The 20,652-nt window shown below is 42.9% G+C and overlaps 1 protein-coding gene across 1 annotated transcript; it reads right to left on the bottom strand.

The window, feature by feature from the left end:
- Window positions 1–166: 166 nt before the first annotated feature.
- Window positions 167–13,971, bottom strand: LOC138968885 (GH3 domain-containing protein-like). The gene is made up of 8 exons (XM_070341557.1): window positions 13,919–13,971; window positions 13,173–13,315; window positions 9,868–10,013; window positions 8,282–9,346; window positions 7,661–7,788; window positions 5,698–5,849; window positions 5,011–5,102; window positions 167–3,648 (listed from the first exon to the last, which is right to left on the bottom strand). Exons 2-8 carry the CDS (start codon window positions 13,198–13,200, stop codon window positions 3,430–3,432), a joined length of 1,830 nt encoding a protein of 609 aa, XP_070197658.1. The 5' UTR covers window positions 13,201–13,315; window positions 13,919–13,971; the 3' UTR covers window positions 167–3,429.
- Between the last annotated feature and the right edge of the window lie 6,681 nt (window positions 13,972–20,652).

The raw sequence follows: 20,652 nt of genomic DNA, 5'->3' as shown, positions 1-20,652 counted from the left end.
TGTGTGTGTGTGTGTGTGTGTGTGTGTGTGTGTGTGTGTGTGTGTGTGTGCATGTGTGTGTGTTTAATCAGATAGAAAGAAAGAGCTGATAAAGAAAATCAGAAGTGTATCAAATGACATCACACACACACACAAATGACATCACACACACACACACAAAGACACATTCAATTTAAAATCATTTTTATCCACACACAAACATCAACCACTCATGTTACAAACAAGCACAATTAATTGCAGTACACGTTCTTACAAAAGCAGTTATCACATTTCTCCAAAGTTATTATTATATTCGATAAAGTGCTCACTGTATCCCAAAATTTTGTCTATGCATGAGGCAATTGCCCAATAACTTATTGTGCAATTTGTCACTAGTTGAACTACATGCACACCTAAACAGTGTTACTTTCTACAAACCTTTGAATCTGAAAGCCCATACTAAAGATGAAAAAAGTACATGTACTCAAAAAGAAGAAGACAGGGTAAAAGAGTTTCAAAATTGTACACAATCTCCAAATTTCATTGATCTTCTCATGCATCCCTGGTTGAAAAGAAGAAAATGATTCACACATGACCAAGTTGTGATTTACTGATTCACAACCAACAAAATGTGTCCAACGTTTAATATTAGAGAGGAGTACCTTGAGGAATTAAAGAGGAGGAAGTCCTCCAAAAAGAGGAAGAATCTCACCTCTGCCGTTTATATTTTTAGGAATTATGGATATGAATAATATAGTATAGGGCCATGGCAATGGTGGATCTGAGTCATTACTGGTCAATCGTCCTGCTAGATCCTTCAAGGAGATTACAACAAGACCAAAAGGGCCATGTCAGAGGAAAAAAATCAATGCACAAGCATATAAACCCATATTTCATAACCCTGCGCACACATGTGAGCTGAGAATGCTAAGTCTAGCACTGGATCTTCAATACACAGACAAGACACCTCGATCATGGCATCCATATGGTTTGGGATCAGAAATCACAGAGCATCATTCATTCAAAGTTTATCATAGGTAAGTACTTTCTGATTTCTCTGTACACATACCAATGATTCTGATACAACACCGCACAAATACAAAATCAAAGTCATATACAGAAATCCACTGGGAACTCTATTTGATAGTGTTTTCCAAAGCTAATGTTACGCCCAAACTTTCTATATCTCCTTTAAATGACTTTCAATAACGTAAGCAGTAAACAATTCGGCCTCCATTACCAGCTGAATGTTCTCAGACGAAAGTTGATGTTTAGGCCAAACTTTTTCAATAGTTCAAATGTCTTTCTGCAGCGTAAGCAGTACGCACATCGGTCACTTTTCACCAGCTGAAAGTTATAAGTCAAAAGTTGATGTTTTGGCCTTCAAAATGTCTTCCCTTAACATAAACAGGAAGCGCATATTAAGTCTCTTTTTACAAGCAAAAAGTTCTCAGTGACGGGAGATGTCACAGAACTAGTCCTCTAAAGACAGAGTACGATTACCCACATGACAGGGTGATAAAAAACTTTCTTTCTTTCTTTATTTGGTGTTTAACGTCGTTTTCAACCACGAAGGTTATATCGCGACGGGGAAAGGGGGGGAGATGGGATAGAGCCACCTGTTAATTGTTTCTTGTTCACAAAAGCACTAATCAAAAAATTGCTCCAGGGGCTTGCAACGTAGTACAATATATGACCTTACTGGGAGAATGCAAGTTTCCAGTACAAAGGGTGATAAAAAACGTGAACGCAATTTTCCTCTTGGGATGACAGAATCACCTTATATGCACAATGTATCAAGTGTTCCCGCAAGTGATAATTAAGGTACGCTCAACAACGACAACAACAGCTAGTCCAGACCGGGGAACCCCTGTTTTGCACTAAGAGTATTCTCAAACAAATTTGGCGTATTTTTAGAAAAATAGGTGTACTCCACACAACATTTCAACATCGATGATTCAAACGTCTGTTGCATCGTTAATTACACATTAACATGCTTCCATTTGAAACTTCGAGGTCTTCATCGGGGATTGACGCCCGACAAAAGCTAATTGAAGCCCGACGGAGCGAAGCGACGGAGGGCTTCAAATAGACTTTGGGAGGGCGTCAATCCACGATGAAGACCTCGAAGTTTTAAATGGAAGCATGTTAATGTTATTGTAATTCAATCTGACGACGATCTCTTTCCTGCTTTCATGCGGTTGTAAACAGACAGAATTGGTTCTGTTCTGTTCACACACTACTTTCAGTCCACCTACATACCTGCAAGGGTCAAGTCCCAAGAAATATGTCTCTGTATTCCTATCGTATCACTCTGCTCCTGTTTTGTTTTCTTTCACACACATTTTCCCTTCTTTTTTGACGGGTTTCTGGACAGCAAACTCTAAAACAAATTCTTTTCATTACAAAAGCTATCTTTGGAATTGACTGACGTAGTCCGGAAGAATTCATGCATCAACTTACGTCACGTATTCGTGGTCATCACTTCGCATACCTTATGGTCTCAGTATTTCGTTGGCCTTCATATTTCCTACTTGTAAAATGACCCTCAAAGCTAACCGAGACAAGTTGAGGATGTATCAATGCGCCTCGCCAGCAGGTCGTTAATGGATTTTTTAGCGAGTGGTTATCGACAATTAATGACCGGTAAATTTTAATGAGTTGGGGCATTCTGACCAATCACAGGATCTGTTTCATTAAAACGCAAACTTGATTGAATTACAATTAAGTTTACCAAAACATTTAAAACAAATACTCCTTTCAATGTGTAATGACAAAAGCTGTTATTGATCAAATGCAGAGTTATTTGTTTGTTTATTTGTTGCTTAACGTCCAGCCGACTACGCAGAGCCATATCAGGACGAGGAAGGGGGGGATGAAGGGGGCCACTTGTCAAGCGATTCCTGTTTACAAATGCACTAACCCATTACTTGTGTCCCAGCAGGCTTTAGTAAAACTAAATTAATACCTACTGGAAGATTACCAGTTTCCAGTATGTTAAAATAGGCTTAACCTATCTACTGCTGGACTTACATCAGAACACTAACAGATTAAACTATACATGAATCGCGAGACAAGCGGCAAGAGAAGAGATTTTTGGAAAAAATACAGGTGAATGAGCAAGAAGGCAGAAAAAAGAAAAGAATTCATGAAGAAAAAGAGAGCATGACAGGAAAGAGGAACCAAAAATCTACCTAACAGCAAACTAGAAAGCTCCTGCGGTTCCAAAAACAGGAGGGGCTTTTAATTTCATAACCGCAGTGCCCCACTGCGGGAAAATGCAGAGTTATAAAGTTATTTTAATCATTAAAAGAAACAGAAGAAAAACAGTCTTAAGAATTTTTCTCGTCATATCTTTTTTTCCACTGACCGTACTGATAGTATTTTAAACAATCAAGCGTACAAAATATGGCAAAATTGTATGGGTTCCCAGGTCTGCTAGTCCATCATTTAGACGACTCTCTCCAGCATAAACTGCACTGCCTCTTTCTTCTTCAGCACTCTGGGAACTTTGTACTGGTTGGAAGACGCTGAACTGTTCTTGATCATGAATTCCCTCAGCTGCTGGAAAGTTCCGGGCTGCACGAGATGAACCTGCATCTCCCCGATGCTGGCTTTCTTCCGGAACGAAGAGTATGGGTAGGACTTGGCGCTCAAAGCTTCATCAATCTTGAACAAAACAAAGGGAGAAAACCATGAAGCATATCTAGAAATATCTACGAGAGCAAGACGTTCAATTTCGCGTGCGCAGTTGCCCCTTTTTTGAGGATGTAAAAATAAAAATAAATAAATGCATATATATATCTTGAGATCAAAGAAATGACACATAACTGAGCTGTGTCCATTTTCCGTTCACTGTCTTATTCTTATTTGCTTGTCCATCCACTGCAAAGAACCGCCCTGATATGGCCCTTCGTGGTCGGCTGGGCGTTAAGCAATTTGTTTGTTTGTTTGCTTAACGCCCAGCCGACCACGAAGGGCCATATCAGGGCGGTGCTGCTTTGACATTTAACGTGCGCCACACACAAGACAGAAGTCGCAGCACAGGCTTCATGTCTCACCCAGTCACATTATTCTGACACCGGACCAACCAGTCCTAGCACTAACCCCATAATGCCAGACGCCAGGCGGAGGGCGTTAAGCAAAACAAAACACACACAAAAAAACACTACAAAGACCACTAGGTCAACTGCCTAATGTTTCATGCTGTCTATACTAACTGTTCCAATAACTAACCTTTCTTGCTTGTTTTTTTAATTCTTGATTTTGGAACATAAGCAGTCTATCTGTTTTGGATTTGTCAAAAATATCTTGCAAAATGAGGTCTTGAAAGAGAGAAGTTCCCAAAATAAAGGTAATTTTACAGGATTCATGAAAAGAAAAAACACTTTCAAGGCGGAGATTTCGCTTTATGTATAAAGGGAGGCAATAATGCAGGTGCCTGAAGGTCTAAGGATCATAAGAAAATCTATGCTCTGTTCAATACTGACTGCTTACTTTTTCATTCCCAAATATTCATATATTCAGTGCTACAGTGGAACCCCCCTTTAAAACACCCAAATTTAAGGATTCCTCTTTTAGAAGACCTTGCTTTTTCAGTTTTTCTGTTCAAAACCTCTGATAATTTACCTCTATTTTAAGACTTCCCCCCTTTAAAAGACCTGATTTCTTCAGATTTGTGGAGGTCTTAAAAGGGGGTTTCACTGTTCTGGTGTTGCGGGTAAAGAAGCAGGGATGGCCAAATCGTCTGCCCGGACACCAGGGGCGAGTAAAAAATCCGCCGGGTAGAAACCGCTTGGCAACTCGCCCGGCTGGCCATTGGAAATTCTGGTCAAATGCGACCCTTTTGGTTGTATTATCCCGTTTTAAAGCCATATAAACACTGCAGATCAACTGTGGTATGTACCCGGCCAGCAAAATTTCTGCCGGGCTAGTGACTTTCTTGAAGTTACTCGCCCAACTGGCGAGTTCCAATTTTGAGATTTGGCCATCCCTGAGAAGGAAAGGAGGGTTGATGTTTTTGCTACTCACGAGCTTTGTCTGTGCGCTGGAGACGGTTGGCGTTCCCTTGTCACCCTCCACCTCCAGAAACACATGGTAGCAGGGGAGCTTACTCCTGTACTCTAAAATGATAAAATCAATAGACATATTATAACATGTACATGGACAATGTTTTCCCGGCATTTATTCTATTTTGATTGTAAAAAATCCTTAAATTTCTCACTAACACATACATTTCTGCATGAAAATCAAAGCCAACCTAAAGGTATATATACATGTTGTGCTCATAAATTCACTCAGTGGCACCATCACTGTCCATGAATGTGCTAGAAATAATGCTCCTGGAACAACCTGACATAGTAGCCATTGAAACAATGGTCAAGACTAAGAAGTGACCAATTCTACCCGTAATGGGCCCTCCTGCAGCTGTTCTAGTGCATAGATAATTGCTGAATATTCCTGAATCAACTTGAACCTTCATCTTGTGTTTCGCACAACACTCTCCTCAACCAATTCATTACAGTCTACTGGGCTATCCTAAAAAAAACATACACTGCCATTCAAGGATATATGCACGCCAAGTACACTGCTGGTAGCAGTGAACAAATCAGACTCCAACAGCGCAACTTAAAATGGCAACCAGAAAAGTTAACAGGTTCAAATGATTTAAACCTACTCACAGATAAGACTTTCACACACACACACACACTTTATTACTTTTTATGTCTGTGTCCTCCACCACAATACTCTCGGCACAGCAGTAGTCAGCCAGCTTGATTCCTTCCCACTGTGCCACTGTTGACGTAAGTGTCTCATAGAACAAAGACTCTGGTGTTTTTTCTCCTCTCACATTCAAGAGCTGGCCCTGCCTATACAAGAAAAGAAGAAAAACAAGAACACTTTCAACAAGAGGTGAAGCCTTCAAGGCTCACGTAAGAAATCGACAAACAGTAACACAAACTCAATCACTCCGTCACACATACACACACACACACACACACACACACACAGTAAGCATAGGTGAAACTGTGCAAGAAAGCGAGACACTGGATCTGCCAACTAGTCTCGGCCCGCTCACAATAACAATGACCGAGACTTTCAGTAATTCCTTCGCGTGACGTCTAACCCTCTTACGTCATAATGTGACGTCTTCAAATGTTAAAGTTTCTATCACACACGTCAAACACTTTTGACCGAGACGTAATCTTCTTATGCGAGCTTTATCCATAGACTCGGAAATGTTAAAGTTTCTATCACACACACACACACACGCACGCACGCACAGACAGACAAAAGTTAGCATCGCATAGGCTACACTTACGTGAGCCAAAAACAGCAATATATCCTCATTACTTATATTTCATTGTTTCACTGACAAGAAAAATAACAAGACCTACTGCATGATTACATTTGTGTATAACAATCCACAGAATTCAAAATTAGCACATAAACTGAAGTTTATTGTGGCAGCACAAGTGGTATTTACTTAAGCTCTTCTGCTGCTTCTTCTTCTTAATTGTTTTAACCCTTGCAGCTCCAATGTTGCAAGTTACTGATAGCATGCATATCTCAGACCTGACATCACTAACATTTTCTTGTCAAGCGAAAGAATTACTTTTTAGCTATAATTTTACACACAAAAAGGAAAGTCAATTGGGTAGCAGTAAAAGACCAAACATTTTATCCCCGAGTACGCAGTACTAGGGTCCAACAGACTTTAATTGTGTGTGTGTCTGTCTGTCTATCTGTCTGTCTGGACTTAACAGCTTATTGCTGGGAAACTACTGGGCGCAGTTCGTTCAAAAGTTGATACACTAACTTGATAATAGGTCCGATTGATCGTATTAAAACTTCATAATGTTACCTGGGACCTAAATGCCCCAAAAAACACAAAAGTTCTTGACGGTTGGACGAATTCAATCGGAGCGACAGCCAGCCATTGAGCTGATAGAACAGCCGAACGCGTGCGTCATGAAAAGCATGCGTATCGCTCAAGGGCTCATAGAACCGCCCAGTCAGCCAGCGACAACCAGGCTTTGCGTGCGTGCGTGCTTTGCGTGCGTGTGCCACTGTGCGACCTAATTTTATGAAGCAGCAACGTTAGCAGTCTAGTCATTTGAGTTCACTGCCAATGGCTTGATGGAAAGCGCGTCCGACTATGGCCAAAGTGATCCGGGTTCGATTCCCGGCATGAGCGGTCTAATTTTTTTAATTTTTTTAATTCTTGTTTACTATTGTTTATTATGAACGTTTTAATGTTTTATTTTACTCTAATAATTTTTTTAATTGTGTAAAATAAATTAAAAAAAATTATTTTTTTTTTTTTTAAATCCACGTGCACAAGACAACAACTTTCATACTGGGTGACGAGCCATTCTGAAGAGTACTCGGGTCCAGCGCCAGCGTTTTTTATGAGGCTGGTAGTACACTAGTTCCTGCAATGAAAGGAAACCCATGGGACCAACCAAAAGTGTCCCTAAATTGCAAGTGCATGGCCTGTCATGACCGGAATATTTTAAGTCAAGATAATAGACAACAGGACAACAGAAAGTGTCCTTTTACAGGAGGTGTCCTGTCATCGGAGAGGCCCCACATTGTAGGTACCACTGTAGTACAAATGTGTTGTAGAAATCTAGAAGCAGAATGAATGGGGCTGACATAGTTTACACAAATAACATACCTGTACATGAACTCGATGATGGGACACTCATGGTGGAAGCCTACGACTTTCACCACATCCCCAAAGCGATAGCGATACACACAGGACGGGTTGGTGATCACAACTTCATACAGCTCACCAATTTCAGCCTGCAAAGGAAAAAGATTACGGTAAGTTGGGTACAAACAATGTCAGGATTAGCGGCCTTTGGTTTTGTACATGTAGCTCTCCTTTCAAAACATTTTCATCGCAGATCTTTCCCTGTCTAGGTGAAAATGAAGTCTGTCACTGTTTCAGCCATACCTACATATAATATTGAACAGCAAGTAATTCTAACAACAGCAAAGAAATATTCTCCTGAAGATAGTTCTTGGAAAAAAAAAAGAAACAGACATAAATCTAACAGGGATATATATATATATTACAAATAACTGATGACAGATTTTTACAAGACAGGGAGCAAAAGCTGCACTTTTAGTGAAGAAATCAAAGACCTGCAGATCTTCTAATCGGCAAGCAAAAAATCTATCTCAATTTCAACATGTAAGTTCTACACACCTAGACACTACTTATTTTTTCAAAGAAAGTCTGCACAGTTCCAAACACTGTCTGTCTGTCTTGTCTGTCTGTCGAGAGATCTACCTCATTCAGCATGAGTGTCGTGGGCTGGTCCTCCTCACAGCGATTGACAGGGATCAGCTCAAAGAACTGTGCGCAGGGGTGAAGCAGGTATTTGGACGGCAGGTCGTCAGGCCAGATGTTCACACCAATCAGACCCTCTGTGGCCCCGTAGATTGGCGAGTACAGGGGCACCCCTCTCAGGTACGTTTCCCTCAGCTTTTCTCCGTACAGAGTGAAGGTCCCTGTGTCCGTGCAGAGCACAACATGGAGGTCTGGCCACACTCGCCTTCCCACGCCGTCTATTCCTTCTTCAAAGGCTTTCTGAATTTCTGCAGCACGTTTAGCGTCAGGCGTCAGCAAGGCCTCCAGCTTTTGTCTTACGTCAGCTTCAATTTTCAGCTCAGGGTTTAAAGTTCCATTGGCTATATCTCTTACTAGGTTAGGCAGTTCATGTTCCAATGCTTTGAAGGCGTTGAACACGAGGGAAGCAAAGTTTGCCTCTATCATTCCCATGTGTTTGTCTCTTAACGCAAAGAGCAGGTGAACATACAGCAGTTCTGGTTCACTGAGAATCTCAAAAGCAGGCTCTGGAGTAGAGTAGATGTGAAGGAGGCTTTTGGTTTCTGAAGGGGTGGAAGAATTGGGACCAACTTTGATGCCAGCTTCGGACATTCTCCAAGCTGGGTTGAAAAAAATCTTGAAGTCCTTGTTGAGATAGGTCGAGTCAGGGAAAGCGTCCACCATACACCTGTACAGCACAGAAATCCCTTCTAGGAAGAATAGCCCTCTCTGCTTGTTGACCATGGGGATAATGCTTCCTGTCCCAGAGGTACCCGATGTGACAGCAAAGACCACAGGTTTGTCTTTCGTGAGAATGTTCTCTTCTCCAGCCATCATTCTGTCCACATAGGGCTTGTAGTGGTCATACCTTGTCAGAGGGTGGGCGCGGATGAAATCTTGTGCATTCTTGATGGCAGCAAAGTTGTAGAGCCGTCCGTACTCTGTGTCTGCATTGTCCCTGAGCTGCTTCAGCAGAAACTCTTCCTGTGCTTTGGGAACATTCTTTGTTGCCATCTCCAATTTTCCCTGCAAGCAGAAAACAATTTTAAAGTCAATCACAGAGTCAAACAATAAACTTATCAAGGAAGCAAGCCAGCAAGTCACCAACAAGCCACCCAACCATTCAGCAAGCAAGCAAGTAACCAACCAGCCACCGAACCATTCAGTGAAATGTTACAAAAACAGGTAAGAAGCAAAGAAACACTTACAAATAATAAGAAAATTAGGACTTACAGTTATACAGCAGCCTGTCCAATTCAGGCAAAATATTACAAATTTACCCATACAAAAAAGTGTAATAAACTTTCTGTAGATATATCTTTAATTGCTGTTTTTGTTAAGTGTGTGTGTGTGTGATTGGGTGTGTTTGCATGTATATGTGGATTTCTGTGTGTGTATGTGTCTGTCTTTCTGTTCAGATGTGTGTGTGTGTGTGTTTGAGTATGTGTGTGTGTGTATGTGTGTGTGCATGCTTGTGTGTTTGCACATGTAGGTACTGAAGTTTAGCAGCAATTCACCATTGTATTTAAAACAATACACATGCATACCTTCAAAATGTACCCCAACCAAGCCAAACTGTTGACAGTCATATAATGCCTGCAAGCATCAGAGAATTTCTGGTCCTTGTAAACCCGCTTGCGTTGCACATCATACAGCACCAGTCCTGTTCCTACAGCTGTCACAGCTCCTGTGCCTGTTAACAATAGAAATAGAAAAATAATTTTGGGGAACAACGAGAATATGAAGTACAAGCATTACTTTCATACCGTCTTCTTCTTCTTTTGCGTTCGACTGACTGCACGATCAATGTCTCTCTCCGAGGGATGCCGCAAAGCTGGCTGTGTGGCGAAGTTCATCTGCCGTTCCCCAGAGTTTGGTCCGAAGGTCCGTTCGGTCTGGCCACTGCTCTTGGCGCCTTGCTTCGTGGGAGGGACAGTGCTTTCATACCCTTACCAAACATTTTGGAGTCGAGCATGTTTCATGCAATATGGTGCTCCTCTTTTAAGCCCCCCTCCCTCCCCCATCCCTTCTCAATGATAGATTTTAAGGTTGTCTTTCTTTTGAGGCCTAATTTTCTGATTTTTGGCAAGCTTAAAATGGGGGCTCCACTTTTTATCAACCCTATCAGACGCCAACATGTGAAACACACAACTGTGCTAGGGAAGTGCCCGCTTCTCTGAAACCCAAATTCAACCCCTGCTCAAATATATATGCAGTGTTGTTGCCAGCCTAAGGCCTAAAAAAAAAAATAGGTGTGGTTACGGTAACCCGACCTACCCTATTTTTAGGGGCCGACCCTATAACTTTTTATTACATTTGTCCACACACACAAAAACCCCAAGAAAACGAGTGCAGAAAACGCAATGAAAGCGAAAGCACTCGAGTCGCACACTTATTTCCCTGTCAAGTAGGTTTAATTTGTACACATTCAGGGGTGTTGCCAGACATTTTCATGTTGGGACATTTGGCCGAAACTGTCAGAAAGCTTTAGGACATCTTGGAAAATGTTCGGCTATTATTTTGGCTCATACAAAGTCACCGCAACATTGTCATTGAAGCACAAGACTCAAGAGGGGAACACCAATACATACAATCATTGTCTTAGGAACACAGATTACAGGGGCGGAGTAGTTAAGCCAGAGGGGGGAGGGGGTACAACCTGGTGTCCAGGGTCTCGTTGGGGGGTCTGGGGGGGCAAAGCCCCCCTGAAGCTGAAGAATGTTAGCTATTCTATAAACAATTTGTGGCTTATCCTTGATTTTAAACATGATCAACTGGTGTCAGCAGCCACTCATTATTTCTTTTAACGTTACTATTAAATAATGGCAATTTATCTTCACTGATATCTGCTCTCGACATCATATAGTATGGTTAGAAGGAAGACGTGTCGCATACTGTGACAACTAAACAATTAACTCTTCCCCCGGCTTTACAGACAGAACAAAAAAATTCAGACAAAACTGATTTTTTTTTTATGGGGGGGGGGACCCCTGTAACACCCCCTGGATTATAGGTTGCTGATTTAATTACATCAGACACCTGAAACTTTTTCAAACCTTTAACTTTAATTTCTTGAAAGTAAACCTCTTCCAATCTTGTGCAAATCTTGACAAACCTTGGGAAACATGACAATAAAAGACCGTGTAGGGTGAGCCATTTTGCTTGAAAACCACGATTTGGAGGACGCTTTTCATTCTCTGGCTCAGCAGATTTTGATTCGCGGTGACTATCGTCTGCTATGTCGTCTGCTACACTACTACCACTCACACTGACACTGTCCACATTCGCGGTGATCCTGTCATTTTCTCCGGAATCACTTAACTTGGCGAAGAGTAGCAAACCTTGGCCAATTTAGTTTTTTTTCTTTTTTGGTTGCGACATGATGTTCAAATCCAAATCGAAAGCACTGACTGATCGCGAACCGGCGAACGCAAACGCTGAGAGTGTAGTTTCCCTTGTCCAAGGGAAACCACTCTGGCATCTATATTTTGTTGCAATGGTTTCCGTTCAAAACATTGATGTTTCGTTTTTGGTATTCGCGAAGGAAATAAACGCCAGTCAGTTGACTAAGTACATCGGCAGCAGTTTTAGCAATCAAAGCCTGACCAATACAAAAAACTGGACAAACTTTGGCCGATTTAGGCGAATACTCTTCGGACATTTGGCCGATAGGGACATGAAAGTTTCGGCCAAAGTAAAAACAAATCGGCGATTGGCCGAAGGGCCGACCCAAACGACACCCCTGCACACTAGAAAAAAAAGTTTAAAAAAAAAAGTGATTGCCTACCTTCCTACCCTATTTTTTTGTGGCTATGTTACTGTAACCACACCTTTTTTTGTTTTGCCTAAGAAGACAATAGGTCATTTGGACATCATAAAAAAAACAATAGGTCCAAATGTCCTGGCTTTAAAAAAACAATAGGTCCAAATTGTACCGCCATACCTTTGATACATGCAATGCAAAATAACTTACAGTCCGGAGTTAAATCTATCTTTTTACGCAAAAATGACAATAAAGCCATTGAACAATGATAACACTTTATTATCTGATGTCACTTCCTAGTTCTAATTGTTCATAAACTTTGCGAGGAGAAAGAGCCTGACATTCCTGGCCTACCCTTTCCAATACAGTGCCCGGTGAGCAAATGTAGGGATCCTGCCTGATCTTCGCATTACCATGCCGTAGTATTATATTGATGAACTTTCCGCTGTTTGCGCCGTTTTCGGTAAATAGGTACACCGGCTGGATTGGGTATTTCCGTAAGAGCAGCCTCGCGTGTCAATGACGACAAACACGGACTCGGCACCGAGTGCATTTTCACTCGTAGCGAACATGAGCATTTCGATTGGGATTTGTTTTCCGACTTTGCAACTCCCATTCCATTCATTGCAGACCTTGTCCGCCTTGTACGAATATGTATCGGTCAGTTGACCACCAAAACGTAAAAACTATCGGTCCATCGACCGGACAAGGCTAGGTCCAATGCGTCAAATCAGAAAGGAATGCGTCAGAGACCGAAGAACGAGGCCTGGCAACAACACTGATATGTGTGTGTGTGTGTGTGTGTTGTAGTGTTGTAAGTGGAACACGTAATTAAGAACAAAACACAGCTGGTGTGTTTTAACAAGGAGGTTTTAATGAGACGCTGTGGTAGGCATGTGTAACTCATCAGTTCCAATATGGCGTCTGCCCAGAGCGAGGCTGGGCTATGACGCGTACATGACGCGTACATGTATCAATGACGTAGTCGATCTGATGTTATCAGGACATCACATGTATATATAATGTGTGTGTGTGTGTGTGTGTGTGTGTGTGTGTGTGTGTGTGTGTGTTTTACATGCCATACTATACCTTTTAACAAAGTCTTGAAAATCCCCATCACTGAAGGATGTTGATGACAGCCCGACTGCAGTTTTCAGTGAGCTTGAAGACCCCTCCTTCTTCAAGGACTGGAGGATTAAGAACAGCTGACCACTCCACCTTTGGCACACATTCTGAAAATACAAATAATCAGAGAAGTTAGACAAGCCTGGAATCTTACTTTTAAGTTGGGTTTTTAAGGAAGTTATTGAAGCAAGACGGCAGCTCTTATTTAACAGTCAACAGCTTTCTTCTCTGCAATGCAATATCTGTAACTATCCAAAACCTTTCCTGTACCATGGAGGGGGGGGGGGCATAATACCAACAATTCTGTCTGCACTTTCTCTTTTGCAAACGTAGCCTGCCTCCAGGCTTTGGATGTACGGCCCATCTGTTTTCTGACAAACATTTTGTGCATAAAAACTGCAAAAGAAAATGTGTCTTAGACAAATTTTCATGCAGCCAGAAAGTGAAAAGACAATGCTAATGCCCTTTGCAAAGAGTTATAAAAACAATTTTTAAAAAAACCCGTGTACGGTGTAGACATCAGCAGAGCTGCTAGCAGACAATCACCATGATCACGTTTTGCTTGCAACCGACTCGGTTTTAACGAGGGAAGTAACCGAGGGCAAAAACCGCGTGAGGTAAAACACGCTGGATACATCTGCACTAATAAATCAAAATATTATGCCTATTTTCAAAGACACACCAAAGACATCTTGCATGTCGGGCATTACCTTACACTTTGTGCATCACCCAAACACCACCTGATTGCATAAAAGAGGTTATGTTGGAGTAATCTCCCTTCAACTATCTCTGTACAGCCACGGCACAGGCACATGACAACGCTTTTTTGTCACCCTATACAATTTTTTCAAGATGATATCCCGACACGTGTTTTTATCTTTTTTTGTCTCGATAAATGTCTTTGATCGTGTTATTTATTACTTTTTAAGGATTTTCTTGATAATTAGTTGATCAGTTGGAATGATGGTACCTCATGTGACATACTTCCGGTTGTTAATAACAATGGCGGTGTAGCAGCTGGACAGTGGCACGCACACATTTCTCTGTGATTTACATGCTGTGCATTCACTGCCTGCAAATACGATCTGGAAGAGCGACATCTTCATCAATGTCCAGTCTTGTCTCTTCATCTTTTGGCAGTTCTGGCGGAATGTTACGAGGTTTTTGTCAGTGTTGACTATTCAAGGGAATGGCAGGTCTTCTTTCCGGTAAGAATGCCCACGATCTTGAGGATGATCATTCTGGCATGAAAAGGGGGGTGTTTTAGAATCCATTTGCGTGCTCTGGTCATTGTCATTTTCATTGTCCGTAAAACATTGCCAAAAGTTCGTATCCGTAAGGGCCTAGTTTTGTCAGGAACTGTAACTTAATGTGCGGAGGCTCGGAACACAAAATGACAAAAGGTAGCAAGGTCAGGCCATTTTTAAAATAAAATCAAAATAAGCTTTTATATATACCATTGGAAAGATCTTTTAAAGACAAAAACAATTAATAGTATATGAACCAATTAAGGAAGGAGTTATAGTCAATTCAAAATGGTGAACGTTTAACATTCCTGATCTGATCACAGGCGGAAGGTATCGTCCATTGGACTACTACTATCACAGAAAGACTACAAGGTACGTCACTCACCTTCGAGTCTTCTGTGTGCTTGGAGTCGCTTCCTGGGGAAAAATATTGTTCAAGACGGTTTGCCTCTTCCTACAGTCTGTGTATCGGTCCCACATAACCATAGGTTGAAGGGACGTAAAGAAACAACCAACCAACCATTCCTCTGTGACTTGCATCGGTCCTACATAACCATTTAGGTTGAAGGGACGTTAAGAAACAACCAACCAACCATTCCTCTGTGACTGGTATCGGTCCCACATAACCATATAGGTTGAAGGGACGTTAAGAAACAACCAACCAACCATTCCTCTGTGACTGGTATCGGTCCCACATAACCATATAGGTTGAAGGGACGTTAAGAAACAACCAACCAACCATTCCTCTGTGACTTGCATCAGTCCCACATAACCATATAGGTTGAAGGGACGTTAAGAAACAACCAACCAACCATTCCTCTGTGACTTGCATCAGTCCCACATAACCATATCTGTTGAAGGGACGTTAAGAAATAACCAACCATTCCTCTGTGACTGGTATCGGTCCCACATAACCATATCTGTTGAAGGGACGTTAAGAAACAACCAACCATTCCTCTGTGACTGGTATCGGTCCCACATAACCATATCTGTTGAAGGGACGTTAAGAAACAACCAACCAACCATTCCTCTGTGACTGGCATCGGTCCCACATAACCATATAGGTTGAAGGGACGTTAAGAAACAACCAACCAACCATTCCTCTGTGACTGGCATCGGTCCCACATAACCATATCTGTTGAAGGGACGTTAAGAAACAACCAACCATTCCTCTGTGACTGGCATCGGTCCCACATAACCATTTCTGTTGAAGGGACGTTAAGAAACAACCAACCAACCATTCCTCTGTGACTTGCATCGGTCCCACATAACCATATCTGTTGAAGGGATGTTAAGAAACAACCAACCATTCCTCTGTGACTTGCATCGGTCCCACATAACCATATCTGTTGAAGGGACGTTAAGAAACAACCAACCAACCATTCCTCTGTGACTTGCATCGGTCCCACATAACCATATCTGTTGAAGGGACGTTAAGAAACAACCAACCAACCATTCCTCTGTGACTTGCATCGGTCCCACATAACCATATAGGTTGAAGGGATGTTAAGAAACAACCAACCAACCATTCCTCTGTGACTTGTATCGGTCCCACATAACCATATACACTAGTCACAAAAAGTCAAGGAACAAAAATTCAAAAAGTCATATCTCCGAAACGATTTCACCAATTTATTAATCGTTTACACCAAAGTACACCTTCTGGGCCACACATTGAATGTGGTAAATTTCATTGGTATCCAATAACGGAATGATGAGTTTAACTCAGTTCACTGCAAGCGTGTTGAATTTCAAAAGTCACAACTGTCTCATGTCAACAAAACAATGTCAGTAATGGGTATGGGCACCCCACCTGGCCAAGCATTCGTTGCAGCGTCGACGCATGGACTGCACATGTCTTCTGAGGAGCTGCTGGTCCAGGTTTTGCCATTCATGTTGGAGGTATGCCAGCAGGTCCTGAAGGGTGTTTGGGGGAGGGTGATTGTCTCGCAGCTGCCTGTCAAGATGATCCCAGACATTTTCGATTGGGTTTAAGTCTGGGCTGCAGGCTGGCCATTCCATTCTGTGAACTCCCTGCTGCTGCAGGAAGGCCCCAACCACCCTGGCGCGATGCGGTGTGGCGTTGTCGTCCTGCAAAGTGGCCTGGGGTCCCAGCTGTTGCAGGAAAGGGATGACAATCGGACCCAGGATCTCGTCCCTGTAGCGTGCCCCGGTCAGATTCCCCTGGATGTGGTACAGGGGGGTCTTATGGTTGGCAGAGAAGCCTCCCCATACCATCACGGAGCCTCCACCATACGCGAGGACCTCCTGGACACAGTCCTGGTTAAACCGTTCGCCTTCTCGTCGCCATACGGACAGCCGCTTGTCCGGATGCATCAGATTAAACCTGCTTTCGTCGCTGAAGAGAACAGTGGCCCATTGATGACGTGTCCATCTCGAATGACGAGCAGACCAGTCTCGGCGGGCTCGTTTGTGGACTGGAGTCAGCTTGGGCTTCTTGGCTGGTACTCTGGAACGGAGCCGCACGTTGTGGAGACGGTTCCTGATGGTCTGCGTGCTGACTTGAATGTTGGTAGCCACCCTTAGCTGCCCCCTGATGCGCTCTGCAGTGATGGTGCGTGACGCCAGAGCCTGGCGGACGATGTAACGATCAGCCCTTGCATCAGTCTTTTTTGGTCTCCCAGATCTTGGCCTGTCCTGGATCCGTCCAGTCGCTCTCCAGCATTCTTGTAGCCTCCAGACAACCGATGGAGACACCCCAAGTCGGTGGGCAACAGCTCGGTAGGTGGCGCCGCGCTGAAGCCAGGCAAGGGCTCGTCCTTTGTCGACATCTGGCAGCGATCGTCTCTGGACCATGGTGTTGGAATGGACCATAGCTGTGAAACGCTGGCTTATAAAGGCTTTCAGTGCGGTGAGTTTCACAGCCCAGACGTCCGCCTAGCACGTGCCATGATCAGTTCCGATGTTCAGTACCAATGTTCATTCTGCTGAGCCAGTGAATTTAGGCGCATTTTTGACGTGGAGGGCCTGCACTTTCCGCCTGCCTAGCACCGCGTCCGTGCATCACATGCGGCCAATGATGCTGTCTAGACAATTTGCGAGTTGTTGTCAGTGCATTAGCCAAGTTTGGTTGATTTCGTTTTTCGGGTTATGAAGATATTGCTGTTTGCTTTTTCCATGTGAATATGTCAGTTGTTCCTTGACTTTTTGTTCATAAGATCGTCCCCCAGCTGTCGGACAGCCTACCCCAATGTCGCCTCAACAGGAAAGAAGAGACAGTTCTCTGTCGCTTACACATTGGGCACAGTCACATTACACATTCGTATCTGCTGAAAGGTGAAGATCCACCATACTGTTTTGGATGTGACGAACCATGGACATTAGAACATGTTCTCACAAAATGTGTAGACGTTCAAGAATTTCGAGACAAACACTACAATGCGGAAACACTGAAGGTTTTATTCCGGGATGTTCCCCCGGACAAGATTTTTAACTTTTTAAAAGAGATCAAGATTTTTTACAAGATTTAAAGTACCAGAAGTGAAAATTATTAATTTTTAGAACCTTCTTTTACAGTGATAGATTTGAATGTAAATAGTCTGAAACGTAGAACTTGCCATATGAAGGGAAAAGAAAATAACTGCATCGGTCTCGAATAGCAGCTAGCATCTGCTGAAGAGACATTAAACCCCAAAAACCAACCAACCAACCTTGACTTTTTGTGACAAGTGTAGGTTGAAGGGACGTTAAGAAATAACCAACCATTCCTCTGTGATTTGAACCTCTCTAGCGGGTTGTGTCAACTGCTGTAGTCTCGGCTCGCTGCTAAGGTACATCTGCACCATTGTCAGTCAGGTATGCTAATGTTCCTAATTTTTTGGGAAATTTCTCCTTTTGAACCTCTCTAGCGGGTTGTATCAACTGCTGTAGTCTCGGCTCGCTGCTAAGGTATAGCTGTACTGTTGTCTGTTAGGTATGCTAATGTTCCTAATTTTGGGGGAAATTTCTCCTTTTGAACCTCTCTAGCGGGTTGTGTCAACTGCTGTAGTCTTGGCTGGCTGCTAAGGTATAGCTGTACTGTTGTCAGTCAGGTATGCTAATGTTCCTAATTTTTGGGGAAATTTCTCCTTTTGAACCTCTCTAGCGGGTTGTGTCAACTGCTGTAGTCTTGGCTCTCTGCTAAGGTATAGCTGTACTGTTGTCTGTTAGGTATGCTAATGTTCTGGGATTTCTCCCTTTGTGCCTCATCTGCTGAAGGGACATTAAACCCCAAAAACTAACTAACCCTTTGTGCCTCACTAGCTGTTTATGTCAACTGCTGTAGTCTCGGTTTGCTGCTAAGGTACATCTGCACTGTTGTCAGTCAGGTATGCTAATGTTCCTCATTTGAGGTAAATTTCTCCTTTTGAACCTCTCTAGCTGGTTGTGTCAACTGCTGTAGTCTCGGCTTGCTGCTAATGTACATGTGCACCGTTGTCAGTCAGGTATGCTAATGTTCCTCATTTGGGGGGAATTTCTCCTTTTGAACCTCTCTAGTGGGTTGTATCAACTGCTGTAGTCTCGGCTCGCTGCTAAGGTACATCTGCACCTTTGTCAGTCAGGTATGCTAATGTTCCTAATTTTGGGGGAAATTTCTCCTTTTGAACCTCTCTAGCGGGTTGTATCAACTGCTGTGGTCTCGGCTCGCTGCTAAGGTATAGCTGTCTGTTAGGTATGCTAATGTTCCTAATTTTGGGGGGAGTTTCTCCTTTTGAACCTCTCTAGCGGGTTGTGTCAACTGCTGTAGTCTTGGCTGGCTGCTAAGGTATAGCTGTACTGTTGTCAGTCAGGTATGCTAATGTTCCTAATTTTTGGGGAAATTTCTCCTTTTGAACCTCTCTAGCGGGTTGTGTCAACTGTTGTAGTCTTGGCTGGCTGCTAAGGTATAGCTGTACTGTTGTCTGTTAGGTATGCTAATGTTCCTAATTTTGGTGGGAATTTCTCCTTTTGAACCTCTCTAGCGGGTTGTGTCAACTGTTGTAGTCTTGGCTGGCTGCTAAGGTATAGCTGTACTGTTTTCTGTTAGGTATGCTAATGTTCTGGGATTTCTCCCTTTGTGCCTCACTAGCTGTTTATGTCAACTGCTGTAGTCTCGGCTGGCTGCTAAGGTACATCTGCACTGTTGTCAGTCAGGTATGCTAATGTTCCTCGTTTGGGGGGAATTTCTCCTTTTGAACCTCTCCAGCGGGTTGTGTCAACTGCTGTAGTCTTGGCTGGCTGCTAAGGTATAGCTGTACTGTTGTCTGTTAGGTATGCTAATGTTCTGGGATTTCTCCCTTTGTGCCTCACTAGCTGTTTATGTCAAATGATGTAGTCTCGTATAACCTTGAACGGTTGAAAACGACGTTAAACACCAAATAAAGAAAGAAAGATGTAGTCTCGGCTTGCTGCTAAGGTACATCTGCACCGTTGTCTGTCGGGTATGCTAATGTTCCTAATTTGAGGGGAATTTCTCCTTTTGAACCTCTCCAGCGGGTTGTTGTCAACTGCTGTAGTCTTGGCTCTCTGCTAAGGTATATCTGCACCGTTGTCAGTCAGGTATGCTAATGTTCCTAATTTTGGTGGGAATTTCTCCTTTTGAACCTCTCTAGCGGGTTGTATCAACTGTTGTAGTCTTGGCTGGCTGCTAAGGTATAGCTGTACTGTTGTCAGTCAGGTATGCTAATGTTCCTAATTTTGGGGGGAATTTCTCCTTTTGAACCTCTCTAGCGGGTTGTGTCAACTGTTGTAGTCTTGGCTGTCTGCTAAGGTATAGCTGTACTGTTGTCTGTTAGGTATGCTAATGTTCTGGGATTTCTCCCTTTGTGCCTCACTAGCTGTTAATGTCAACTGCTGTAGTCTCGGCTTGCTGCTAAGGTACATCTGTACCGTTGTCAGTCAGGTATGCTAATGTTCCTCATTTGGGGGGAATTTCTCCTTTTGAACCTCTCCAGCGGGTTGTGTCAACTGCTGTAGTCTTGGCTGACTGCTAAGGTATAGCTGTACTGTTGTCTGTTAGGTATGCTAATGTTCTGGGATTTCTCCCTTTGTGCCTCACTAGCTGTTTATGTCAAATGATGTAGTCTCGTATAACCTTGAACGGTTGAAAACGACGTTAAACACCAAATAAAGAAAGAAAGATGTAGTCTCGGCTTGCTGCTAAGGTACATCTGCACCGTTGTCTGTCGGGTATGCTAATGTTCCTAATTTGAGGGGAA

This window comes from Littorina saxatilis, linkage group LG6 (assembly GCF_037325665.1).
Source record: "Littorina saxatilis isolate snail1 linkage group LG6, US_GU_Lsax_2.0, whole genome shotgun sequence".
NCBI lineage: Eukaryota > Metazoa > Mollusca > Gastropoda > Littorinimorpha > Littorinidae > Littorina > Littorina saxatilis.
The sequence above is the reverse complement of the archived record's forward strand: the minus strand, read 5'-3'. Positions and strand labels throughout refer to the sequence as shown.

Excerpts from the sequence above, each read along its gene's own strand:
- LOC138968885 (XM_070341557.1), bottom strand. The coding sequence starts at position 13,200 with ATGGGGATTTTCAAGACTTTGTTAAAAG. Across the intron at positions 10,014-13,172 it reads TTTCAAGACTTTGTTAAAAG|GCACAGGAGCTGTGACAGCT; the intron begins GTATAGTATGGC and ends TATTGTTAACAG. Across the intron at positions 3,649-5,010 it reads CCAGCGCACAGACAAAGCTC|ATTGATGAAGCTTTGAGCGC; the intron begins GTGAGTAGCAAA and ends GTTTTGTTCAAG.